This window comes from Coloeus monedula (genome assembly GCF_965178545.1).
Source record: "Coloeus monedula genome assembly, chromosome: 30".
Taxonomy (NCBI): Eukaryota; Metazoa; Chordata; class Aves; order Passeriformes; family Corvidae; genus Coloeus; species Coloeus monedula.
In genome coordinates this window covers 2,762,945-2,787,889 of record NC_138810.1, presented here as the reverse complement: position 1 = coordinate 2,787,889, position 24,945 = coordinate 2,762,945, and the positions used below count along the sequence as shown (strand labels likewise).

Below are 24,945 nucleotides of genomic sequence, written 5' to 3'. Positions count from 1 at the left end.
TGCGGGGTCAGGGGGCTCTGGGACCCCCGGGGTGCGGGGTCAGGGGGCTCTGGGACCCCCGGGTGCGGGGTCAGAGGGGTCTGGGACCCCCGGGTGTGGGGTCAGGGGGGTCTCGGACCCCGAGGCGGGGTCAGGGGTGTCTGGGACCCCGAGGTGCGGGGTCGGTGGCGACAGGGACCCCGGGGCGGGGGTCCCCCGGAGCTGGGATGCCCGGGACCCCCTCCGGCTGTCCCGGGGCACGGAAGGCCGTGGGAGCTCCGAGCCGCGGGTCCCCTCGGTGTCCCCAAGTGTCCCCCGCAGGGTCCCCCCCAATAAATTGTCCCCCGCAGCCGTTTGTGTTTTGCCGGGCCGGGGGGGCGGTGCCGGTCCCGGGGCGGTCCCGGGGCGGTCCCGGTGTCCTCTTGACTCGCCCCCATCACATGATCCGGAGCCCTCGGGAAGGGCGGCGGTGAGCGGGACCGGGAGCGCCGGGAGCGCCGGGACCGGGTGGGGAACGGCACCGGGACCGCCGGGACCACCGGGAGGGGGGAGGGAACGGTACCGGGACTACCGGAACTGAGGGGGGAACGGCACCGGGACCACCGGGAGTGGGGAGGGAACGGTACCGGGACCACCGGGAGTGAGGGGGGAACGGCACCGGGACCACCGGGAGTGAGGAGGGAACGGTACCGGGACCACCGGGAGTGAGGGGGGAACGGTACCGGGACCACCGGGACCACCGGGAGTGGGGAGGGAACGGTACCGGGACCACCGGCAGTGGGGGGAAGAGGCAGCGGCACTATCGGGAACGGCACCGGGAGTGGGGGAAAGTGGTACCGGGACCACCGGGAGTGGGGAGGGAACAGTACCGGGACCACCGGGAGTGAGGGGGAAGAGGCACCGGGACCACCGGGAGTGGGGAGGGAACAGTACCGGCACCGCTGGGAACGGGGAGGGAGCGGCACCGGGACCACCGGGAGTGAGGGATGAAGTAGCACCGGAACCGGGATCGGGGAGCGGTACCGGGAGCGGGGAGGGGAGCGGTACCGGGATCGGGGAGCGGTACCGGGAGCGGGGAGGGGAGCGGTACCGGGATCGGGGAGCGGTACCGGGAGCGGTACCGGGAGCGGGGAGGGGAGCGGGGCGGGGCGGGGAGCGGTACCGGCAGCGGCACGGGGACGTCAGGCCCGGGTGGAGCGGTACCGGTAGCGGGGCGGGGCCCGGTGCCGGCGGTTCGTGGGTGGCGGGGAGCGGTACCGGCCGCGGCGGTACCGGGCCCGGTGCCGGTGCTGAGCGGTGCTCCCGCAGGACGGACGGGCCATGGCGCTCGAGGGGGGCATGAAATGCGTGAAGTTCTTGGTTTTCTTCTTCAACTTCATCTTCTGGGTGAGTCCCGGGGGCGGCAGAACCGGGCGGATCCACGCGGCCGCCCCCTCCCCACCTCCCGCCGCTCCCGGTTTGGGGGTCCCGGGCACGGGGGGGGGGGGCGGGGCGGTCCCCGGTGTTTGGGGAGTTTGGGTGGGGGGGAGGGGGGGGGGGCGTGGGTGTCACTTTGGGTGAAGCCACATCCTGCCCTCAGCATGGGGGGGGGATGGGGGACAGGGGGACCCCGAGCCGAGGGGGGAGGTGGGGGGGGACCGGGGGGGGACCGGGGGGGACCCCGGTGAGCGGCGGGAGGCGGCTTTGGGGAAGTCGGGGTGAGGAAAGAACCGCGAGAGCCAACGGCCGGAGCGGGGCGGGGGGGGACACACGGGATGGGGGGGACACGGGGGGGATGGGGGGGACACACGGGATGGGGGGGACACACGGGGGGATGGGGGGGACACACGGGGGGATGGGGGGGACACACGGGATGGGGGGGACACGGGGGGATGGGGGGGACACACGGGATGGGGGGGGGACACACGGGGGGATGGGGGGACACACGGGGGGATGGGGGGGACACACGGGATGGGGGGGACACACGGGATGGGGGGGACACGGGGGGATGGGGGGGGACACGGGGGGATGGGGGGGACACACGGGATGGGGGGGACACACGGGGGGATGGGGGGGACACGGGGGGATGAGGGGGACACACGGGATGGGGGGGACACACGGGATGGGGGGGACACGGGGGGATGGGGGGGGACACGGGGGGATGGGGGGGACACACGGGGGGATGGGGGGACACACGGGGGGATGGGGGGACACGGGGGGATGGGGGGGGACACGGGGGGATGGGGGGACACACGGGGGGATGGGGGGGACACGGGGGGATGGGGGGACACACGGGGGGATGGGGGGGACACGGGGGGATGGGGGGACACGGGGGGATGGGGGGGGACACGGGGGGATGGGGGGACACGGGGGGATGGGGGGACACACGAGGGATGGGGGGGACACGGGGGGATGGGGGGGACACACGGGGGATGGGGGGGGACACGGGGGGATGGGGGGGACACACGGGGGATGGGGGGGGACACGGGGGATGGGGGGACACACGGGGGGATGGGGGGACACGGGGGGATGGGGGGGGACACGGGGGGATGGGGGGACACACGGGGGGATGGGGGGGACACGGGGGGATGGGGGGACACACGGGGGGATGGGGGGGACACGGGGGGATGGGGGGACACACGAGGGATGGGGGGGACACGGGGGGATGGGGGGGACACACGGGGGATGGGGGGGGACACGGGGGGATGGGGGGACACGGGGGGATGGGGGGGACACACGGGGGGATGGGGGGGACACACGGGATGGGGGGGGACACACGGGGGGATGGGGGGGGACACGGGGGGATGGGGGGGACACACGGGGGGATGGGAGGGACACGGGGGATGGGGGGGACACACGGGGAGATGGGGGGGACACACGGGGAGATGGGGGGGGACACGGGGGGATGGGGGGACACGGGGGATGGGGGGGACACGGGGGGATGGGGAGGGGGGGTTCGGGGGGGGTTCAGGGGGGTCCTACGGGGAGATTCAGGGGGGTCCTACGGGGGGGACACACACGGGGCATGGGGAGGGGGACACACACCGAGGGCCCCCCCCCACCCCCCCGCGGGGCTGAGTCACCCCTCGAGGGCCGGGGGACGCGGGGGGGGGTTGGTGCCACGGTGCCACGGTGCCAGCCCCCCCCGGGCCCCCCCCGCGCGCTGTTTGGTACGGCCCAGCCCACGCCCCGTGGGCACACGAGGGGGGGGGGGTGGGACGCGGCCACCGCCACCCGCGGGGGTCTCCCCGCCTTGGGGAGGGGTCCGGAGATGGGGGACACAACTTTGGGGAGGGGGGGGGGAAGGGGGCTGCCGGTGGGATCAACCTCACACCCCCCCCCACCCTGGGGTCCGCCGGGACCCCCGAGCGGGGTTGGTGCCAGCCCGCCCCCCCCCCCGTGCCCCCCCCGTGGCCGGAAGGCCGGACTTCCTGGACTTCCCGGCGCTCCCGCTGCGGCCACTGTCCCCTCCCCGTGTCCCCTCCCCGTGTCCCCTCCCCCGGGATGCGCGGTGGGGGGGGGACACCCCCTCTGTGCCCCCCCCAAACCCCCCCGGTTTGTCCCCACTTTGGAGCGGAACGCGGCGCCGTGGGGTGGGGGGGGGTCCTATGGGGGGATTCAGGGGGGTCCTGTGGGGGATTCAGGGGGGTCCTACGGGGGGATCCGGGGGGATTCAGGGGGGTCCTACGGGGGGATTCACGGGGGTCCTGTGGGGGATTCAGGAGGGTCCTGTGGGGGATTCAGGGGGTCCTGTGGGGGGATTCAGGGGGATCCTACGGGGGGATTCAGGGGGGTCGTACAGGGGGATTCAGGGGGGTCCTGGGGGGGTATCCAGGAGGGTCCTACAGGGGGATTCAGGGGGGTCCTGGGGGGGATTCAGGGGATCCTGGGGGGGTATCCAGGAGGGTCCTACGGGGGATTCAGGGGGATCCTGGGGGGGGATTCAGGGGGTCCTACAGGGGGATCCAGGAGGGTCCTACGGGGGATTCAGGGGGTCCTACAGGGGGATCCTGGGGGGGGATTCAGGAGGGTCCTACAGGGGGATTCAGGGGGGATCCTACAGGGGGATTCAGGGGGTCCTGTGGGGGATTCAGGGGGGATCCTACGGGCGGATTGAGGGGGGTCCTACGGGCGGATTGAGGGGGGTCCTACAGGGGGATTCAGGGGGTCCTACAGGGGGATTCGGGGGATCTTGGGGGGGTATCCAGGAGGGTCCTACGGGGGATTCAGGGGGGTCCCACGGGGGGATCCTACAGGGGGATCCTACAGGGGGATCCTACGGGGGGATTCAGGGGGGTCCTACAGGGGGATTCAGGGGGGTCCTACGGGGGGATTCACGGGGGTCCCACGGGGGATTCAGGAGGGTCCTACAGGGGGATTCAGGAGGGTCCTACAGGGGGATTCACGGGGGTCCCACGGGGGTCCCACGGGGGATTCAGGAGGGTCCTACAGGGGGATTCAGGGGGTCCTGTGGGGGATTCAGGGGGGATCCTACGGGGGGATTCAGGGGGATCATTCAGGGGGATCCTGGGGGAGGATTCAGGAGGGTCCTACAGGGGGATTCAGGAGGGTCCTACAGGGGGATTCACGGGGGTCCCACGGGGGGTCCCGGCTGTCCCTGACGCTCTGTGCTTTCCCCCCCCCCCCGTTCCCCCCCCATCCTCAAGGTGTGCGGCGTGGCCCTGATCGCCATCGGTGTCTACGCGCTGGGGGCCGTGGGCAAGGTGCCGGTGGCCCTGGTGGCCGGCTCGGGCGGGAGCCCCGTGGCCATCGTGGTGCTGGGGGTCATCATCTTCTTCATCTCCTTCTTCGGCTGCTGCGGCGCCTGGAAGGAGAGCTACTGCATGGTCACCACGGTGAGGGGGGGGCAGCACCCCGGGACCCCCCCTCGGGACCCCCACCCCCACCCCAAGAGCCCCCCGGGACCCCCCCGGCCCGGCCCTTCACTGGGACCAGCACAACCGGTGCCCCCCCATCGTGACCCTGACCCCCACCCTGACCCCTCCTCAGTGACCCCACCCCCACCCAATGGCCCCCATCGTGACCCTGACCCCCACCCTGACCCCTGCCCCAACCCCCCCTGGAATGCCCAGCCCGACCCCCCCCCCCCCCCATAATCCCCACTGTGACCCCCCCACGATCCTCCTGGACCCCCACCATGACCCCCACATCCCACCCATCCTAAACCACCCCAAAACCCCCCTGTGACCCCCCAAAACCCCCCAAAACCCCACTGTGACCCCCTGTGATCCTCCCGGACCCCCACCCACCCTGAGCCCCCAAAAAACCCCCCATAACCCCCCTGTGACCCCCCAAAACCCCCCCAGAACCCCACTGTGCCCCCCCAGAACCCCCCCAAACCCCACTGTGATCCCCCCACGATCCTCCCGGACCCCCATCCACCCTGACCCCCCTAAACCCCCCCCCAAAACCCCACTGTGACCCCCCAAAACTCCCCCAGCACCCCACTGTGACCCCCCTCACGATCCTCCTGGGCCCCTTTCCAACCTAACCCCCCCCAAGCCCCCCCATAACCCCACTGTGACCCCCCAAAACCCCACTGTGACCCCCCCACGATCCTCCTGGACCCCCACCCACCCTGACCCCCCTAAACCCCCCCCCAAAACCCCACTGTGATCCCCCAAAACCCCCCCAAACCCCACTGTGATCCCCCCACGATCCTCCCGGACCCCCATCCACCCTGACCCCCCTAAACCCCCCCCCAAAACCCCACTGTGACCCCCCCAAAACCCCCCCAAAACCCCACTGTGACCCCCCAAAACCCCACTGTGACCCCCCCACGATCCTCCTGGACCCCCATCCACCCTGAGCCCCCCAAGCCCCCCCCATAGCCCCCCTGTGACCCCCCCCCCAAAACTCCCCCAAAACCCCACTGTGCCCCCCCAGAACTCCCCCAAAACCCCACTGTGACCCCCCCACGATCCTCCTGGACCCCCACCCACCCTGAGCCCCCCAAGACCCCCCCCATAACCCCCCTGTGACCCCCCAAAACCCCCCCAGAACCCCACTGTGACCCCCCCAAAACCCCACTGTGACCCCCCCAAAAACCCCACTGTGACCCCCCAAAACCCCCCGAAAACCCCACTGTGACCCCCCCACAATCCTCCCGGACCCCCATCCACCCTGACCCCCCCCCCAAAACCCCCCCAAACCCTCCTATGACCCCCCCAAAACCCCCCTATGACCCCCCCACCTCAACCTCTCCTCTGACCCCACCCCGACCCTGACCCTCCACCGTCCCCCCCCCAGCCCCCCAACTCCCCCAGCCCCCCTTGGCCCCCCAACCCCCCACCTGTGCCCCCCCCCAGACCCCCCCAAACCCCCTGACCCCCCCTCCCACGCCCCCCCCCCAGTTCGCCGTCCTGCTCAGCCTCATCTGCCTGGTGGAGATCGCCGCCGCCATCGCCGGCTACGTCTTCAAGGACAAGGTGGGGGTCCCTGACCACCCCCCCGACCCCGTCACCCCCTCCAGGGGGGTCCCACCACCCCCTGCGACCCCCCCCCGACCCACCGTGCCCCCCCCCTCAAGGTGCACGGGCTGGTGGAGAAGGGGATGTCGGAGCTCATGAGGGAGTACGGCAAGGACCCGGCGCTGGCCGCGGCCATGGACGGCTTCCAGCGGGAGGTGAGCCCTGGGGAGGGACCGGGAGCGCCGGGAGCGGGTGGGGAAGGGCACCGGGACCACCGGGAGTGGGGAGGGAATGGCACCGGGACCGCCGGGAGTGAGGGGGGAACGGTACCGGGACCACCGGGAGTGGGTACCGGGACTACCGGAACTAAGGGGGGAACCGCACTGGGACCACCGGGACCACCGGGAGTGAGGGGGGAATGGTACTGGGACTACCGGAACTGAGGAGGGAACGGTACCGGGACCACCGGCAGTGAGGGGGGAACGGTACTGGGACCACTGGGAGGGGGGAGGGAACGGCACCGGGATCACCGGGAGTGGGGAGGGAATGGCACCAGGACCACCGGGAGTAAGGGGGGAACGGCACCGGGATCACCGGGAGTGGGGAGGGAGCGGTACTGGGACCACCGGGAGTGGGTACTGGGACTACCAGAACTAAGGGGGGAACCGCACTGGGACCACCGGGACCACCGGGAGTGAGGGGGGAATGGTACTGGGACCACCGGGAGTGAGGGGGGAATGGCACCGGGACCACCGGGAGTGGGGAGGGAACGGCACTGGGACCACCAGGAGTGGGTACCGGGACTACCGGAACTAAGGGGGGAACCGCACTGGGACCACCGGGACCACCGGGAGTGAGGGGGGAATGGTACTGGGACTACCGGGAGTGAGGGGGGAACGGTACTGGGACCACCGGGACTGGGGGAAAGTGGCACCGGGACCACCGGGAGTGGGGAGGGAACGGCACCAGGACCACCGGGAGTGAGGGGGTAACGGCACCGGGACCACCAGGAGTGGGGAGGGAACGGCACCGGGACCACCGGGAGTGGGGAGGGAACGGTACCGGAACCACCGGGAGTGGGGAGGGAACGGCACCGGGACCACCGGGAGTGGGGGGAAGTGGTACTGGGACCACCGGGAGTGGGGAGGGAACGGCACTGGGACCACTGGGAGTGGATACTGGGACTACCGGAACTAAGGGGGGAACCACACTGGGACCACCGGGAGTGAGGGGGGAACGGCACCGGGACCACCGGGAGTGGGGAGGGAACGGCACCGGGACCACTGGGAGTGAGGGGGGAACGGTACTGGGACCACCGGGACTGGGGGAAAGTGGCACTGGGACCACCGGGAGTGGGGAGGGAACGGCACCGGGACCACCGGGAGTGAGGGGGGAACGGTACCGGGACCACCAGCAGTGAGGGGGGAACGGCACCGGGACCACCGGGAGTGGGGAGGGAATGGCACTGGGACTACCGGGAGTGAGGGGGGAATGGCACCGGGACCACCGGGAGTGGGGAGGGAACGGCACCGGGACCACCGGGAGTGGGGAGGGAACGGCACCAGGACCACCGGGAGTGGGTACCGGGACTACCGGAACTAAGGGGGGAACTGCACTGGGACCACCGGGACCACCGGGAGTGAGGGGGGAATGGTACTGGGACTACCGGGAGTGAGGGGGGAACGGCACCGGAACCACCGGGAGTGGGGAGGGAACGGTACTGGGACCACCGGGAGTGAGGAGGGAATGGCACCGGGACCACCAGGACCACCGGGAGTGGGGAGGGAACGGCACCGGGCCCGGGGGAGGGGGTTTGTGCTGCTCCTGGACGCCCTCCCTGGAATTCCTGGCCCTTTTTCCGGGCAGTTTTCCTGCTGCGGGGTCAATAACTACACGGACTGGGCGAGCCTGGAGCCCTTCAAGAGCAACGACACCGTGCCCAGGTCCTGCTGCCGCACGGACACCCCCACCTGCAACGTCCGGCCCACTCCGGCCACCGTGTTCGCCAAGGTGAGACCCCCACCCAATTCCTGAAGCCCCTTGGGGGGGGGGGGGGGTCCCTGAGCCCCCCCCCTCACCCCTGTGCCTCCCCCCCCCCGCCCAGGGCTGCCTGCCGAGCGTCGAGGCGTGGGTGAAGAAGAGCATCGTGCTGCTGGCTGCCGTGGCGCTGGGCATCGCCTTCTTCGAGGTGAGAGAGCCCCGAAATGGGGGGGAGAGACCCCTGAAATGGGGGGTGAGACCCTCTGAATGGGGGGTGAGACTCCCCTCAAAATGGGAGCTGAGACCCCCCCCAAAATGGGAGCTGAGATCCTCTGAATGGGGGGTGAGACTCCCCCCAAAATGGGAGCTGAGACCCCCTCAAAGTGGGGGTGAGACCCTCTGAATGTGGGGTGAGACCCCCCCTAAAATGGGAGCTGAGACCCCCTCAAAATGGGGGTGAGACCCCCTGAATGTGGGGTGAGACCCCCCCCCAAAATGGGGGTGAGACCCCCCCAAAATGGGGGTGAGACCCCCTGAATGTGGGGTGAGACTCCTCCCAAAATGGGGGCTGAGACCCCCCCAAAATGGGGGTGGGACCCCCCCAAAATGGGAGCTGAGACCCTCTGAATGTGGGGCTGAGACCCCCCCCCCAAAATGGGGGTGAGACTCCCCCCAAAATGGGGGCTGAGACCCTCTGAATGTGGGGCTGAGACCCCCCCCCCAAAATGGGGCTGAGACCCTCTGAATGTGGGGTGAGACTCCCCCCAAAATGGGGGCTGAGACCCCCCCAAAATGGGGGTGAGACCCCCTGAATGGGGGGTGAGACCCCCCCCAAAATGGGAGCTGAGACCCCCTCAAAGTGGGGGTGAGACCCTCTGAATGTGGGGTGAGACCCCCCCCAAAATGGGGCTGAGAGCCCCCCAAAATGGGAGCTGAGACCCTCTGAATGTGGGGTGAGACCCCCCCCAAAATGGGGGTGAGACCCCTTCAAAATGGGGGCTGAGACCCTCCCAAAATGGGAGCTGAGACCCTCTGAATGTGGGGTGAGACCCCCCCAAAATGGGGGCTGAGACCCCCCCAAATGGGGCTGAGACCCCCCCCAAAATGGGGCCTGAGACCCCCCAAATGTGGGGTGAATCCTCTTAAATATGGGGCTGAGACCCCCCCCCAAATGTGACTGTGAGACTCCCCTGAGTTTGGGGTGAACCCCTCCTCAATGTGGGGCTGAGACCCCCCCCCCAAATGTCACTGACCCCCCCCCAAATGTCACTGACCCCCCCCCCAAATGTCACTGACCCCCCCCAAATGTCACTGACCCCCCCCAAATGTCACTGACCCCCCCCCAAATGTCACTGACCCCCCCCCCCTTTCCCCAGGTCCTGGGCATCGTCTTCGCCTGCTGCCTCATGCGGGGGATCCGCAGCGGCTACGAGGTCATGTAGCCCCCTCCCCAATTCCTGCCCCCCCCCGGGGGGGTCCTGGGGGGGGTCCTGGCAGTCCCCACGTGCCAACCCCCCCCCCGCCCCCCCCCGGGTGTCCTGGGGGGGCCCCCCGGGTTTGGAATAAAGAGGAAAAGCTTCTGGAGAGCCGAGTGTGATGGGTGGGGGTCCTTGGGGGTCTCTGGGGTGGGGGAGTCCCTGGTGGGGTTGGGGGGACCCTGAGGGGTGGATTTTGGGGGGGGGGGGTGTCTTTGTGGATGAAGGGGTGTCTTATGGGGTGGGGGTTGGGGGGATCCCTCCGGGGTTTGGGGGGTTTTGGGGGCGGGGGGTCCCTCTTGGAGGTGAGGGAGTTTTGGGGAGGGGGGGGGTCCCTCTTGGAGTTGAGGGGGTTTTGGGGAGGGGGGGGGTCCCTCTTGGAGTTGAGGGGGTTTTGGGGAGGGGGGTCCCTCTTGGAGGTGAGGGGGTTTTGGGGGGTCTGGGGGGGTCTCTCTTGGAGTTGAGGGAGTTTTAGGGGAGGGGTCCCTCTGGGCGATGAGGAGGTTTTGGGGGGGGGGTCTCTCTTGGAGTTGAGGGGGTTTTGGGGGGTGGGGTCCCTCTTGGAGTTGAGGGGGTTTTGGGGTGGGGTCCCTCTTGGAGTTGAGGGGGTTTTGGGGAGGGGGGGGGTCCTTCTTGGAGTTGAGGGGGTTTTGGGGGGTCCCTCTTGGAGTTGAGGGGGTTTTGGGGGGGGGGTCCCTCTTGGAGTTGAGGGGGTTTTGGGGGGTCTAGGGGGGTCTCTCTTGGAGTTGAGGGAGTTTTAGGGGAGGGGTCCCTCTGGGAGATGAGGAGGTTTTGGGGGGGGGTCTCTCTTGGAGTTGAGGGGGTTTTGGGGGGGGGGTCCCTCTTGGAGTTGAGGGGGTTTTGGGGAGGGGGGGGGTCCTTCTTGGAGTTGAGGGGGTTTTGGGGGGTCCCTCTTGGAGTTGAGGGGGTTTTGGGGGAGGGGGTCCGTGCTGGGGTTTTGGGGTCTCTCTGTGCCCCCTCGATGTCCCCAAATCTTCACGTGCCGCCTCAACTTCCCCGAGCTGGGCAGGGAGGGGTGAGTTTGGGGGGGTTTATTCCCCACCCTGGGGGGCTTTATTTGGGTCTGGGGGCTCTCAGTGGATGCTTTGATCAGGGCCAGGTCCATGGGGCTCCAGGTGTCACCTCAGTGTCCCCAAATCCCCCTTCCACCCGTGACCCCGAGCAAGAACAAGGCCAGGCGAGTTTGGGCTGTTCATCCCCCACCCTGGGGGGCTTTATTTGGGTCTGGGGGCTCTCAGTGGGTGCTTTGGGCAGGATGAGGACAAGGGCCAGGTCCATGGGGCTCCAGGTGCCACCTCAGTGTCCCCAAATCCACACGTGTCACCTCAGTGTCCCCAAATCCCCCCAAACTGAGCAGAACAAGGCCAGGCGAGTTTGGGGGGGTTTCTCCCCCACCCTGGGGGGCTTTATTTGGGTCTGGGGGCTCTCAGTGGACGCTGTGGGCCGGCTTGGGCAGGATGAGGGCCAGGGCCAGGTCCACGAGGGCCGAGGGCAGGTAGGAGGCCGGCAGCCAGAGCAGCTTGGCGTCCCAGCCGGCGCTGTAGCGGCTGCGCGGGTGCTGCGCCCGCAGCGCGTGCTCGATGCAGTCGGTGACCTTGGCCAGGTCCTGGTCGCACAGCAGAGACAGCAGCAGGCGCTGCACCCTCAGGTCTGGGCAGGGGAAAGGGCCCGGAGAGGGAAACTGAGGCAGGGCTGGGATGGTGGGGTTTGGGGTCTCTGGGAATTGGGAAAGGGTCAGGAAAAGGGAAACTGAGGCAGGGATGGAATTTGGGGGTTGGGGTCTCTGGGAATTGGGAAAGGGTCAGGAAAAGGGAAACTGAGGCAGGGATGGGATGCTGGAAAAGGGAAACTGAGGCAGGGGTGGGATGCAGGAATTTGGGGTTTGGGGGAGCTGGGAGATGGGAAAATGGTCAGGAAAGGGGAAACTGAGGCAGGGATGGGACGCTGGGGTTTGGGGTTTGGGGATGGAGGGAAAGAGAAACTGAGGCAGGGATGGGATGCTGGAATTTGGGGTTTGGGGATGCAGGGAAAGGGAAACTGAGGCAGGGATGGGATGCTGGGGTTTGGGGATGGAGGGAAAGGGAAACTGAGGCAGGGATGGGATGCTGGGGTTTGGGGTTTGGGGATGCAGGGAAAGGGAAACTGAGGCAGGGATGGGATGCTGGGGTTTGGGGATGGAGGGAAAGGGAAACTGAGGCAGGGGTGGGATGCTGGAATTTGGGGTTTGGGGATGCAGGGAAAGGATCGGGAACGGGGAAACTGAGGCAGGGGTGGGATGCTGGAATTTGGGGTTTGGGGATGCAGGGAAAGGATCGGGAACGGGGAAACTGAGGCAGGGGTGGGATGCTGGAATTTGGGGTCTCTGGGAATTGGGAAAGGGTCAGGAAAAGGGAAACTGAGGCAGGGGTGGAATTTGGGGGTTGGGGGAGTTGGGAAAAGGGTCAGGAAAGGGGAAACTGAGGCAGGGATGGGATGCTGGAAAGGGGAAACTGAGGCAGGGGTGGGATGCAGGAAAAGGGAAACCGAGGCAGGGGTGGGATGCAGGAATTTGGGGTTTGGGGGAGTTGGGAAAAGGATCAGGAAAAGGGAAACTGAGGCAGGGCTGGGATGCTGGAATTTGGGGTTTGGGGGAGCTGGGAGGTGGGAAAATGGTCAGGAAAGGGGAAACTGAGGCAGGGATGGGACGCTGGGGTTTGGGGTTTGGGGATGCAGGGAAAGAGAAACTGAGGCAGGGATGGAATGCTGGAATTTGGGGTTTGGGGGAGTTGGGAAAGGGTCAGGAAAGGGGAAACTGAGGCAGGGCTGGGACGCTGGGGTTTGGGGTCTGGGGGAGAGCCACAGGGGGTGTCGGGGCCGTGCCCCCGCCCCGCAGCCCCCGCCCCACTCACACTGGGGCAGGAAGTGCTCCCCGTAGCTGCTGCGGGTCTCGGGCTCCAGGCGCTCCCAGCAGCGCCGCAGCGACGCCTCCAGCGCGTCCAGGTCCGTCACGTTGGTCTTGAAAAAACCCGGCTCCACCATGCTCACCTTGACCCCAAAGTGCCGCATGTCCCGCCTGAGAGGGGGCCAGGGGGTCAGGGTGTGGTCAGGGGGTGGCCAGAGGGGTCAGGGGGTGGCCAGAGGGGTCAGGGCATGGCCAGAGGGGTCAGGGCCACCCAGGTCGGTCACATTGGTCCTGAAGAACCCTGGTGCCACCATGCTGACCTTGACCCCAAAGTGCCGCATGTCCCGCCTGAGAGGGGGCCAGGGGGTCAGGGGGTGGTCAGGGGGTGGCCAGAGGGGTCAGGGGGTGGTCAGGGCATGGCCAGAGGGGTCAGGGCCACCCAGGTCGGTCACGCTGATCTTGAAGAACCCTGGTCCCACCATGCTGACCTTGACCCCAAAGTGCCGCATATCCCGCCTGAGAGGGGGCCAGGGGGTCAGGGGGTGGTCAGGGGGTGGCCAGAGGGGTCAGGGGGTGGTCAGGGCATGGCCAGAGGGGTCAGGGCCACCCAGGTCGGTCACGTTGGTCCTGAAGAACCCTGGTGCCACCATGCTCACCTTGACCCCAAAATGCCGCATGTCCCACCTGAGAGGGGGCCAGGGGGTGGTCAGAGGGTGGCCAGGGGGTTGCCAGAGGGTCAGGGGGTGGCCAGAGGGGTCAGGGCATGGCCAGAGGGGTCAGGGCCACCCAGGTCGGTCACATTGGTCCTGAAGAACCCTGGTGCCACCATGCTGACCTTGACCCCAAAGTGCCGCATGTCCCGCCTGAGAGGGGGCCAGGGGGTCAGGGGGTGGTCAGGGGGTGGCCAGAGGGGTCAGGGGGTGGTCAGGGCATGGCCAGAGGGGTCAGAGCCACCCAGGTCGGTCACGTTGGTCCTGAAGAACCCTGGTGCCACCATGCTCACCTTGACCCCAAAATGCCGCATGTCCCACCTGAGAAGGGGCCAGGAGGTGGCTGGAGGGGTCAGGAGGTAGCCAGAGGGGTCATGGCATGGCCAGAGGGGTCATGGTGTGGCCTGGGGCTCAGGGTGTGGCCGGAGGGCTCCTGGCACGTCCAGGGTGCAGCACCCACCTGAGGCTGTCCGAGAAGGCCTCGACGCAGAACTTGGACACGCAGTAGCCGCCGCCGTTGGCCGAGACGCGCCCCAGGACGCTGGACATGTTGACCACTCGGCCCCGCGCCCGTTTCAGCAGCGGCAGCAGCTGCAGGGTGACCTCGATGGCCCCGAAGGCGTTGACGGCCATGATCCGGCGGAAGTCCTCGATGTCCATCCACTCCGTGGGGCCGATGGGGCTGGCCACGCCCGCGTTGTTCACTAGCCCAAACAGCCCTGGGGGGCACACGGAGGGTGGGACCACCACAGTGGCACCCCCAGTGTCCCCCGGGACCCCCAGAATGGCACCCCCAGTATCCCTGGGACCCCCAGAATGGCACCCCCAGTATCCCTGGGACCCCCACAATGGCACCCCCAGACTGTTCCCATTGTCCCCCTTGTGGGGACACAGAGGGTGGGACCCCCACAATGGCACCCCCAGTGTTCCCTAGGACCCCCCAGACTGTCCCCGGAGTGCCCTGGGGGGCACACAGAGGGTGGGACCCCCAGAATGGCACCCCCAGTGTCCCTGGGACCCCCAGAATGGCACCCCCAGTGTCCCTGGGACCCCCAGAATGGCACCCCAAGTGTCCCCCGGGACCCCCAGAATGGCACCCCAAGTGTCCCCTGGGACCCCCAGAATGGCACCCCAAGTGTCCCCCGGGACCCCTAGACTGTCCCCATTATACCCCGCTGGGACCCTCCCCTCCAGGTCCCCCCCTCCCCCATAGCCCCTCTTTGGGGCACCCCATGTCCCCCCTGCCCCACAGCCCCTCTTTGGGGCACCCCATGTCCCCCCTGGCCCCCATCCCCTCTTTGGGGCACCCCATGTCCCCCCTGGCCCCCATCCCCTCTTTGGGGCACCCCATGTCCCCCCCCTGGCCCCCATCCCCTCTTTGGGGCACCCCATGTCCCCCCCCTGCCCCACAGCCCCTCTTTGGGGCACCCCATGTCCCCCCCCCTGGCCCCCATCCCCTCTTTGGGACACCCCATGTCCCCCCTGGCCCCCATCCCCTCTTTGGGGCACCCCATGTCCCCCCTGGCCCCACAGCCCCTCTTTGGGGCACCCCATGTCCCCCCCTGGCCCCCATCCCCTCTTTGGGGCACCCCATGTCCCCCCTGCCCCACAGCCCCTCTTTGGGGCACCCCATGTCCCCCCTGGCCCCCACCCCCTCTTTGGGGCACCCCATGTCCCCCCCCTGCCCCATAGCCCCTCTTTGGGGCACCCCAGGTCCCCCCTGCCCCACAGCCCCTCTTTGGGGCACCCCATGTCCCCCCTGCCCCATAGCCCCTCTTTGGGGCACCCCATGTCCCCCCTGGCCCCACAGCCCCTCTTTGGGGCACCCCATGTCCCCCCTGGCCCCCATCCCCTCCTTTTCCCCCCATGTGTCCCTCGTGCTCCCCCTCCCCCACATCCCCTCTCTTGATCCGTGTCCCCCCGTGTCCCCCCGTGTCCCCCTTGCCCCCCATCCCCTCCCCAAGCCCCCAGACCCCCTTTTTCCCCCCCCCCCCCCCAGCCCCTCACCTTTCTCCCCCACCTCCTGCCGCACCCACTCGGCGGCCCGGCGGATGCTGTCGGAGCGGGTGACATCGAGCAGGGTGGTCCTCAGGTGTCCCCCGCCGCTGTCCCCCCGCAGGCTCTCGGCTCCCTGCGGGGTCAGGCAGGCGGCCAGCACTCGGTAGCCACGCCGGGCCAGCCGCCGGGCCAGCAGGTTGCCAAAGCCGCTGTCGCAGCCCGTGATGAACACGTGCTTGTCCGTCACCGTGGGCAGCGTCCGGCGGTCCCGCACCAGCCAGCCCAGCGCCCAGGCCAGTGCCACCAGTGCCACGTAGAGCCACATGGCCTGCGGGGGGACAGCGGGGACCCCCGCCAGGGTCACCCCTGTGCCCCCCGAGGGAGGGACCCCCACCCTGTGTGACTGCCCCAGTGCCACCAGTGCCAGGGACAGGGACCTGCGGGGGGACAGGGGACGCGTGGGACCCCCACCAGTGTCACCTCTGTGCCCCCCGAGGAGCCCAGAGGGAGGGACCCCCACCCTGGAGGGAGGGACCCCCACCCTGTGTGACTGCCCCCAGTGCCCCCAGTGCCACCCCACACGGCCTGCGGGGGGACAGGGGACGCGTGGGACCCCCCCCAAGGTCACTCTGCACCCCGACGAGGGACCCCCACCCTGCCCACAGCACGGGGGTCCCACCTCTCACCCCCCAGCGCCCCCCACACGCTGGGGGGGGGGGGGGGTGTCTGTGGGAGGCAGGGGACACTTGGGACCCCCACCAGGACCCCTCCCCCGTACCCCGAGTGGGGTTTGGAGGGACCCCCACCCTGTCCGGACCCCCACGCTGACCCTACAGAGTTCTCACGTCCCCAGTACGGCCACACGGGGGGGGGGGGGACACCTACAGGGGACAAGGGACACGCGTGACCCCCGCCAGGAGCCCGGAGGGACCCCCAGCCCACGGGGGTCTCACCCCGGTCCCCCCCACCCCGCCCGCCCCCAGGTGTGGGGTGGACAGAGCGGTCACTCAGGACTGACCCCAGCCGGGCTCCGCCTCCTCTGTCCCACCCGGGGGGAGGGGGTGCGGGGGGGTCCCTGCCGTGCCCCGGGACCCCAAAACCTCTCCTGAGAGTTTGGGGGGGGGGGGGGGGTGGGAACGGGCACCGCGAGCCCCCCCGAGGGACCCCAGACCCACCTTGGCCGGCCTGGCCGGGGCCGGGCGGCCGAGCCCGGATTAACGGGGCCGTGCGGGGGGGGGGGGCACGTGCGTCACCGGCCGGGCACGGGGGGGGCTCCGGGGGGGGTCCCCTCCGGCCCCCTCCCACCCTCCCGGGGCAGCGGCGACCCCCGGGACCCCCGGGCCTGGCCCTGTCGTGTGCGGGACCCCCCCCAAGCCACCTGATCCCCCCCCTCACCTGCCCCGTGTGGGGAGGGGACCCGAGGGGAACGTGCCCCCCACCCCCCCCCCCTCCGGGACCCCCATCTGGGGGGTTTGGGGGTCTCCGGGACCCCCATGTGGGGGGGTTTGGGTGATAGGACCCCCCCCCCCCATTGCTGGTTTGAGGGGTTGGACCCCCCCCCAAAAGGGTGGCAGGGACCCCCCTCCCCACCCTCGGATTTGGGGGGACACGAGGGGTCTGTCCTGTGCCCCCCTCTCCGGGACCCCCATCTGGGGGGTTTGGGGGTCTCCGGGACCCCCATGTGGGGGGGTTGGGGGTCCCAGGAGCTCCCCCGTTGTTGGTTTGGGGGTTTCACACCATGGGGGTGTGAGGGACCCCCCCAAAAGGAGGGGAGGGACCCCCAAAGGGGAGGGGGGCAGAGACCCCCCTCCCCACCCTCAGATTTGGGGGGGGCACACCCGGGGTCTGTCCTGTGCCCCCAGAACCAATTTGGGGAGGGGGGGTCGGGTGGTGACCCCCTCCAGCAGCCCCGTTTGGGGGGGTTTGGGGGTGACCCCGGGGCTCTGCCCCATGTCCCCAGAGCTCCCCCCACAACAGGAGACCCCCGGAGCAGGTGGGGGGGGGGGGGGGGTCCCCAAATCCCTCGGGGGTGCAGAGGGGGGGTAACTGGGTAGAGGGGGGGTCCTCAAGTCCCTCAGGGGGGCAGAGGGGGGGTCCCCAAGTCCCTCGGGGGGTCCCTGGGCAGAGGGGGATCCCCACGTACCTCGGGGGTGCAGAGGGGGGGTCCCCAAGTCCCTCGGGGGGGCAGAGGGGGGTCCCCACATCCCTCTGAGGTGTAGAGGGGGGGTCCCCAAGTCCCTCAGGGGGGCAGAGGGGGGGTCCCTGGGCAGAGGGGGGGTCCCCACGTACCTCGGGGGTGCAGAGGGGGGGTCCCCATGTACCTCGGGGGTGCAGAGGGGGGGGTCCCCAATTCCCTCGGGGGTGCAGGGGGGGTCCCCACGTACCTCGGGGGTGCAGAGGGGGGGGTCCCCAATTCCCTCGGGGGGGCAGAGGGAGGTCCCTGGGCAGAGGGGGGGTCCCCACGTACCTCTGAGGTGTAGAGGGGGGGTCCCCAATTCCCTCGGGGGGGCAGAGGGGCTGCGGGCGCTGCTCCGGCCGCGGGCTCGGGGCCGTGTGAGCCTCGGGGGTGGCGGGGGGGGGCCGTGGGAATAGGGGAGGGGTCCGTAGGATTTGGGGCGGGGGGGGGGGGGGGGGCCACGGTCGCTCCTCCCCGTGCCCGGCACGGCCAAAGCTCCCGGGGGGAGTTCAGGCCCCTCCCCTCCCCTCCCCTCCCCTCCCCCCTGCCCCCAGACCCCCCCCCAGCGCTCCGAGGGGGGGTTTGGGCATCTTTTGGGGGGGGGCTGGGACACCCCTGGCCTTGTGGGAGACCCTCACCCTGAAGGAGACCCCCCCCCGGCGCTGAGAGATGGGGGGGGGGGGGCATTGCCTGGAATTGGGGGGGGCTGAGACCCCCCCCCAAGGAACTGGAGCCCCCCCCAGTGCTGGGAGATGGGGGGGAATCACCCCAAAAAGGCCCCTGAGCCCCCTCCCACAAGGAATTAAAACCCTCCCAGCCATGGGAAATGGGGGGGCACAGCCCAAAAAAGTGCCCCTGAGCCCCTCACTCCAAAAAGGGGCCCTGAGCCCCCCCCCCAAGAGAATTAAAATCTCCCAGCCATGGGAAATGGGGGGGGCATCACCCCAAAAAAGTGCCCTGAGACCCCCCCCAGGGGATTAAAGCCCTTCCAGCCATGGGAAATGGGGGGGCACAGCCCAAAAAGGGGCCCTGAGCCCCCCCCAAGGGGATTAAAGCCCCTCCAGCCATGGGAAATGGGGGGGGCATCACCCCAAAAAGGTGCCCTGAGACCCTTACCCCAAAAAGGGGCCCTGAGACCCCCCCCCAAGAGAATTGAAACCTCCCAGCCATGGGAAATGGGGGGGCACAGCCCAAAAAAGTGCCCTGAGACCCCCCCCCCAAGGAATTAAAGCCTCCCAGCCATGGGAAATGGGGGGGCATCACCCCAAAAAGGGGCCCTGAGCCCCCCCCAAGGGGATTAAAGCCCTTCCAGCCATGGGAAATGGGGGGGGCATCACCCCAAAAAGGTGCCCTGAGACCCTCACTCCAAAAAAGTGCCCTGAGACCCCCCCCCAGGGGATTAAAGCCCCTCCAGCCATGGGAAATGGGGGGGGCATCACCCCAAAAAGGGGCCCTGAGCCCCCCCCCCAAGGAATTAAAACCCTCCCAGCCATGGGAAATGGGGGGGGCATCACCCCAAAAAAGTGCCCTGAGACCCCCCCAAGGGAATTAAAGCCCTGCCACCCCCTGGATCTGGGGGGGCCGAGCCCCCCCGGGGGAATTAGGGCCCAGAACGGGCCCTTTGTCCCGAATAAAGGAGCCTCAGAGCCTCGTTAAGCACTAAAGAGGATGAGGGGGCTTAGGGGGGGCTCGGGGGGGGGGGCTGTGCCAGGGTCCTGCGGCCCGGCCTGACCCCCCCCCACCCCCCCGGGTGCCCCCCCCTGCTTTATTCCATTGATCCCAGTGCCTGGGGGGGGCTGGGGTGGGGTCCCAAGGACACGGTGGTGAGACCCCCCCCCCCCTCCTCCAATCTCCATCACTTGCTGGGAGCAGCGGGCGGTGCTGGGGGGTCTCGGGGGGGTTCCCAGGGGTCCCGGGAGGGGTCTGGGGGGGTCCATCAGGAGCAGGAGGGCTGCAGCTGCCCCTTGTAGATGTACTCGAGGGCGGTGGCGATGGTCCTCATGTCCAGCTCGATGCTGCGGGCCCAGTTCTCCACGTCCCCGATTTCCTGCGGGATTTGGGGAGGGGGCTCTCGCAGGGGGGTTTGGGGGAGGGGGGGGGTTTTGTCCCAGCCTGCCACGTTTGTCTCAGGGATTTACCGGGGGTGGGGTCTCACCTGAGGGAGGGGGGTGCCACCAATCCCATCCCATCCCACCCACCTGAGACCTTCTGGGTATTCCCTGGGACCCCCTGGGTGCTGCCCAAGACCCCCTCGATGTTCCCCAAGATGTCCTGGATGCTCCCTGAGACCCCCTGGATGTTCCCTGGGACCCCCTGGGTGCTCCCCAAGACCCCCTGGATGTTCCCTGGGACCCCCAGGGTGCTCCCCAAGACCCCCTGGATGTTCCCTGGGACCCCCAGGGTGCTCCCCAAGATCCCCTGGATGTTCCCTGGGACCCCCTGGGTGCTGCCCAAGACCCCCTGGATGTTCCCTGGGACCCCCAGGGTGCTCCCCAAGACCCTCTGGATGTTCCCTGGGACCCCCTGGGTGCTGCCCAAGACCCCCTGGATGTTCCCTGGGACCCCCAGGGTGCTGCCCAAGACCCCCTGGATGTTCCCTGGGACCCCCTGGGTGCTGCCCAAGACCCCCTGGATGTTCCCTGGGACCCCCTGGGTGCTCCCCAAGACCCCCTGGATGTTCCCTGGGACCCCCTGGGTGCTCCCTGAGACCCCCTGGATGTTCCCTGGGACCCCCTGGGTGCTCCCTGAGACCCCCTGGATGTTCCCTGGGACCCTCAGGGTGCTGCCCAAGACCCCCTGGATGTTCCCCAAGACCCCCTGGGTGCTCCCCGAGACCCTCTGGATGTTCCCTGGGACCCCCTGGGTGCTCCCCAAGACCCCCTGGATGTTCCCTGGGACCCTCTGGGTGCTGCCCAAGACCCTCTGGATGTTCCCTGGGACCCCCAGGGTGCTCCCCAAGACCCCCTGGATGTTCCCTGGGACCCTCTGGGTGCTCCCCAAGACCCCCTGGATGTTCCCTGGGACCCCCTGGGTGCTGCCCAAGATCCCCTGGATGTTCCCCAAGATGTCCTGGATGCTCCCTGAGACCCCCTGGATACTGCCTGGGACCCCCTGGGTGCTGCCCAAGACCCCCTGGATGTTCCCTGGGACCCCCAGGGTGCTCCCCAAGACCCCCTGGATGTTCCCTGGGACCCCCTGGGTGCTGCCCAAGACCCCCTCGATGTTCCCTGGGACCCCCTGGGTGCTGCCCAGCACAAACCCAAGGGGCTGGGGGCTTCATCCTCCCCTTCCATGAGTCTGGGAGCTTCATCTCCTCTCCATGAGTCTGGGGGCTTCATTTTCTCCCTCTCCATGAGTCTGGGGGCTTCATCCCCACCCCCTCCATCTCCTCTCTATGAGTCTGGGGGCTTCACTCCCCTCTCCATGAGTCTGGGGGCTTCATCTTCTCTCTATGAGTCTGGGGGCTTCATCCCCCTCCCTTCCATGAGTCTGGGGGCTTCACATTCCCCTCTCCATGAGTCTGGGGGCTTCATCTCCTCTCTATGAGTCTGGGGGCTTCATCCCCCTCCTTTCCATGAGTCTGGGGGCTTCATCCCCCTCCCTTTCATGAGTCTGGGGGCTTCATCCCCCCCCCTTCCATGAGTCTGGGGGCTTCATCTCCTCTCTATGAGTCTGGGGTCCACATTCCCCCCACCTTCCGTGAGTCTGGGGGCTTCACATTCCCCCCCTTCCATGAGTCTGGGGGCTTCATCCCCCTCCTTTCCATGAGTCTGGGGGCTTCATTCCCCTCTCCATGAGTCTGGGGGCTTCATCCCCCTCCCTTTCATGAGTCTGGGGGCTTCATTCCCCTCTCCATGAGTCTGGGGGCTTCATCCCCCTCCCTTTCATGAGTCTGGGGGCTTCATCTCCTCTCCAAGAGTCTGGGGGCTTCATTCCCCCACCTTCCATGAGTCTGGGGGCTTCATCTCCTCTCTATGAGTCTGGGGGCTTCATTCCCCCACCTTCCATGAGTCTGGGGGCTTCATCTCCTCTCTATGAGTCTGGGGGCTTCATCCCCCTCCTTTCCATGAGTCTGGGGGCTTCATTCCCCCACCTTCCATGAGTCTGGGGGCTTCATCTCCTCTCTATGAGTCTGGGGGCTTCATCCCCCTCCTTTCCATGAGTCTGGGGGCTTCATCTCCTCTCCAAGAGTCTGGGGTCCACATTCCCCCCTTCCATGAGTCTGGGGGCTTCACATTCCCCTCTCCATGAGTCTGGGGGCTTCATTCCCCCCCCTTCCATGAGGCTGGGGGCTTCATCCCCCTCCCTTCCATGAGTCCGGGGCCTTCATTCCCTGCTTCCATGAGTCTGGGGGCTTCATTTTCCCCTTTCATGAGTCTGGGGGCTTCATCCCCCCCCCCTTTATGAGTCTGGGGGCTTCATCCCCCCTCCATTACCCCCCAGCCCCCCAACTGCTCCTCACACCCCTTCTCCTCCCCACAATCCAGGCTGGCGTGGGGGGCAATTCCCGAGCACCCCCCTCCCCAGTGGCAAGTTCAGGAGGGTGGGACCCCCTCCCCAAATCCTCGGGGTGTGTTTTGGGGGGGTGTAGAGGGGGGCGAGGGACCCCCACCTTGAGGGCCTGGTTGAAGTTCTCCACCATGGCGATCCAGTGGCCGGTCTGGCGAGCGAACTGGGCCGCCTGCACCTGCAGGGTCTTCACCTCCTGGTCCAGCTTGCGCTGGTTCACGTAGGCCTGGGCCACCCTGAGGGGGGGGTGGGCAAGTGAGGGGGGGAGGGGGGGGTCCCCCGACACCCCCCGAGTGAGGGGAGAGCCCAGCAAAGGGGGGAAGGAGGTGGGGAGGGGGTTTGGAGGGGGAGGGTCTTCAGGAATGGGGAGGGGGGGGATTTGTGGGGCTGGGGGGGTTTAGGAAGGGGGGGGATTTGTGGGGCTGGGGGGGTTCAGGAAATGGGGGGGATTTGTGGGGCTGGGGGGTTCTATGGGGTTGGGGGGGGTTTGTGGGGCTGGAGGGTTCTATGGGGTTAGGGGAGATTTGTGGGGCTGGGGCGGTCCTCAGGAAGGTGGGGGGGGATTTGTGGGGCTGGGGGGTTCAGGAAATGGGGGGGATTTGTGGGGATGGGGGGTTCAGGAAGGGGGGGATTTGTGGGGCTGGGGGGCTCAGGAAGGGGGAAGGGGGATTTGTGGGGCTGGGGGGTTCTATGGGGTTGGGGGGGGTTTGTGGGGCTGGGGGGGTTCAGGAAATGGGGGGGATTTGTGGGGCTGGGGGGTTCTATGGGGTTGGGGGGGGTTTGTGGGGCTGCGGGGTTCTATGGGGTTGGGGGGGGTTTGTGGGGCTGGGGGGTTCTATGGGGTTGGGGGGGATTTGTGGGGCTGGGGTGGTTCAGGAAATGGGGGGGATTTGTGGGGCTGGGGGGTTCTATGGGGTTGGGGGGGGTTTGTGGGGCTGGGGCGGTCCTCAGGAAGGTGGGGGGGGATTTGTGGGGCTGGGGGGGTCGGGGGAGGATTTGAGGGGCTGGGGGGTTCAGGAAGGGGAGGGGGGATTTGGGGGGCTGGGGGGTTCAGGAAGGGGGGGATTTGTGGGGCTGGGGGGGGGTTCTATGGGGTTGGGGGGGGATGGGGGTGTCTGAGGGGGTTGGGGGTCCCCTGGGAAGGGGGGTCTGTGGGAATGGGGGGGGTTCTGTGGGGCCGGGGGTCTTACGGGAGGACAAGCTGGGAGGTTCGGCAAGGTTGGGGGTCCCCGGGAGGGGTTTTGGGGTCCCCAGACGGTCTTTGGGGGTCCTGGGTGGGGGCGGTTGGGGATTCCCAGAGGGATTTTGGGGGGGTGGGAATTCCCAGGCGGGGTTTGGGGTCTCCAGGAGGGGGTTGGGGGTTGGGGAGGGGGGGGGTGTCCCAGAAGGAATTTGGGGGTCGCTGGGGGTGGGGTCCGGAGGTCGCGGGCTCACCCCACGTTGAGGTGATCGACCAGAGCCTCGGTGAGGCGGGTGGCGGCCGCGATGGCGTCCCTGCGCCGCCGCTCTGGGGAGGGACACACCGGGACAGGGCCGTGAGGGGCGGCGGGACCCCCGCCCGCCCCGCCACTGCCCGTGACGTCAACAGGGCCTGGCTTGACGTCAGCAAGGCCCCTCCTGACGTCAGCGCACGGGGCCGTGACCTCACCGTCCGTCCTCCCCCCCCCCCCCTCCCCCCTCCCCCCTCAGGGCCCCTCAGGCTTCCCGCCCTTTCCCACTCCTTGACGGACAGCCGCGCCAGCCAATAGGATGCAGCGCCGCGGGAAGCGGCGGCTCCGACAGCCAATGGGATTCAGCGCTGCGGTAAGCGGCAGCTCCGGCAGCCAATGGGAGGCGGCGGGCGGGGCTTTGTCGCCATGGGGACGGGGGAGGGCGGGGCTCACCCTGCAGCTCGCGCCGCTCGCTCTGGCGGGCCTGGTGCTCCTTCAGCAGCCGGGACAGCATGGCGGCCGCCGCGTCACGTGACCGCCGCGCCGCGCGACTCACCGACACGTGACCGACGCCACGCCCCCGCCCTCCGCGTCACCGGCACGTGACCGCCCCCCCCCCCGGGGAGGAGCCACGTGACTGAGGGGGGTCTATAGGGGGCTGTGGGGGTCTATAGGGGACGGGGGGGTGGGGGGGGGGGGCTATAGGGGGCTGTAGGGGTCTATAGGGGACGGGGAGCTATAGGGGACTGTAGAGGTCTATAGGGGACGGGGGCTATAGGGGGCTGTAGGGGTCTGTAGGGGTCTATAGGGGACTGTAGGGGTCTATAGGGAATGGGGGTCTATAGGGGACTGTAGAGGTCTATAGGGGACTGTAGGGGTCTATAGGGGATGGGGGGCTATAGGGGACTGTAGAGGTCTATAGGGGATGGGGGGGTTCTATAGGGGACTGTAGGGGTCTATAAGGGATGGGGGGCTATAGGGGGCTGTAGGGGTCTATAGGGGACGGGGGTCTATAGGGGACTGTAGGGGTCTATAGGGGATGGGGGGCTATAGGGGACTGTAGGGGTCTATAGGGGATGGGGGGGTCTATAGGAGACTGTAGAGGTCTATAGGGGATGGGGGGCTATAGGGGATGGGGGTCTATAGGGAATGGGGGTCTATCGGGGACTGTAGAGGTCTATAGGGGACTGTAGGGGTCTATAGGGGACGGGGGGCTATAGGGGATGGGGGTCTATAGGGGACTGTAGGGGCCTATAGGGGATGGGGGGCTATAGGGGACTGTAGGTTTCTATAGGGGACTGTACGGGTCTATAGGGGATGGGGGGCTATAGGGGACTGTAGGGGTCTATAGGGGTCTATAGGGGACGGGGAGGTCT

At 68.5% G+C, this 24,945-nt stretch overlaps 3 protein-coding genes across 4 annotated transcripts; 1 reads left to right on the top strand and 2 right to left on the bottom strand.

Moving 5' to 3' along the window:
- The first annotated feature begins 406 nt into the window (after window positions 1–406).
- On the top strand, window positions 407–9,953 carry CD63 (CD63 molecule). 2 transcript variants are annotated; one of them, XM_082299203.1, is made up of 8 exons: window positions 407–486; window positions 1,288–1,365; window positions 4,626–4,814; window positions 6,333–6,407; window positions 6,509–6,604; window positions 8,256–8,399; window positions 8,494–8,577; window positions 9,746–9,953. In XM_082299203.1, the coding sequence occupies exons 2-8, from the start codon at window positions 1,300–1,302 to the stop codon at window positions 9,809–9,811; spliced, it is 720 nt and encodes a 239-aa protein (XP_082155329.1). In that variant the 5' UTR covers window positions 407–486; window positions 1,288–1,299; the 3' UTR covers window positions 9,812–9,953. The 2 variants fall into 2 exon arrangements, with proteins under 2 accessions (XP_082155329.1, XP_082155330.1); XM_082299204.1 differs by having other exon boundaries at window positions 436–448.
- Window positions 9,954–11,057: 1,104 nt separating this feature from the next.
- On the bottom strand, window positions 11,058–16,668 carry RDH5 (retinol dehydrogenase 5). Its single transcript, XM_082299239.1, has 5 exons — window positions 16,630–16,668; window positions 15,464–15,782; window positions 13,917–14,175; window positions 12,754–12,917; window positions 11,058–11,515 (listed from the first exon to the last, which is right to left on the bottom strand). Exons 2-5 carry the CDS (start codon window positions 15,777–15,779, stop codon window positions 11,292–11,294), a joined length of 963 nt encoding a protein of 320 aa, XP_082155365.1. The 5' UTR covers window positions 15,780–15,782; window positions 16,630–16,668; the 3' UTR covers window positions 11,058–11,291.
- A 2,689-nt stretch (window positions 16,669–19,357) lies between these two features.
- BLOC1S1 (biogenesis of lysosomal organelles complex 1 subunit 1) lies at window positions 19,358–24,115 on the bottom strand. The gene is made up of 4 exons (XM_082299082.1): window positions 24,023–24,115; window positions 23,574–23,646; window positions 22,243–22,375; window positions 19,358–19,677 (listed from the first exon to the last, which is right to left on the bottom strand). The coding sequence occupies exons 1-4, from the start codon at window positions 24,081–24,083 to the stop codon at window positions 19,567–19,569; spliced, it is 378 nt and encodes a 125-aa protein (XP_082155208.1). The 5' UTR covers window positions 24,084–24,115; the 3' UTR covers window positions 19,358–19,566.
- Window positions 24,116–24,945: the final 830 nt, after the last annotated feature.

Coding starts and splice junctions, on each gene's coding strand:
- BLOC1S1 (XM_082299082.1), bottom strand. CDS start 24,083: ATGCTGTCCCGGCTGCTGAAGGAGCACCAGGCCCGCCAGAGCGAGCGG. Junction 22,376..23,573: donor GTCGATCACCTCAACGTGGG/GTGAGCCCGCGA, acceptor CCCCCCCCTCAG/GGTGGCCCAGGCCTACGTGA. Junction 19,678..22,242: donor ACTTCAACCAGGCCCTCAAG/GTGGGGGTCCCT, acceptor CAAATCCCGCAG/GAAATCGGGGACGTGGAGAA.
- RDH5 (XM_082299239.1), bottom strand. CDS start 15,779: ATGTGGCTCTACGTGGCACTGGTGGCACTGGCCTGGGCGCTGGGCTGG. Junction 14,176..15,463: donor GCAGGAGGTGGGGGAGAAAG/GTGAGGGGCTGG, acceptor TGTGCCCCCCAG/GGCTGTTTGGGCTAGTGAAC. Junction 12,918..13,916: donor GCCTTCTCGGACAGCCTCAG/GTGGGTGCTGCA, acceptor GCCCCCTCTCAG/GCGGGACATGCGGCACTTTG.
- CD63 (XM_082299203.1), top strand. CDS start 1,300: ATGGCGCTCGAGGGGGGCATGAAATGCGTGAAGTTCTTGGTTTTCTTC. Junction 4,815..6,332: donor GCTACTGCATGGTCACCACG/GTGAGGGGGGGG, acceptor CCCCCCCCCCAG/TTCGCCGTCCTGCTCAGCCT. Junction 8,578..9,745: donor TGGGCATCGCCTTCTTCGAG/GTGAGAGAGCCC, acceptor CCCTTTCCCCAG/GTCCTGGGCATCGTCTTCGC.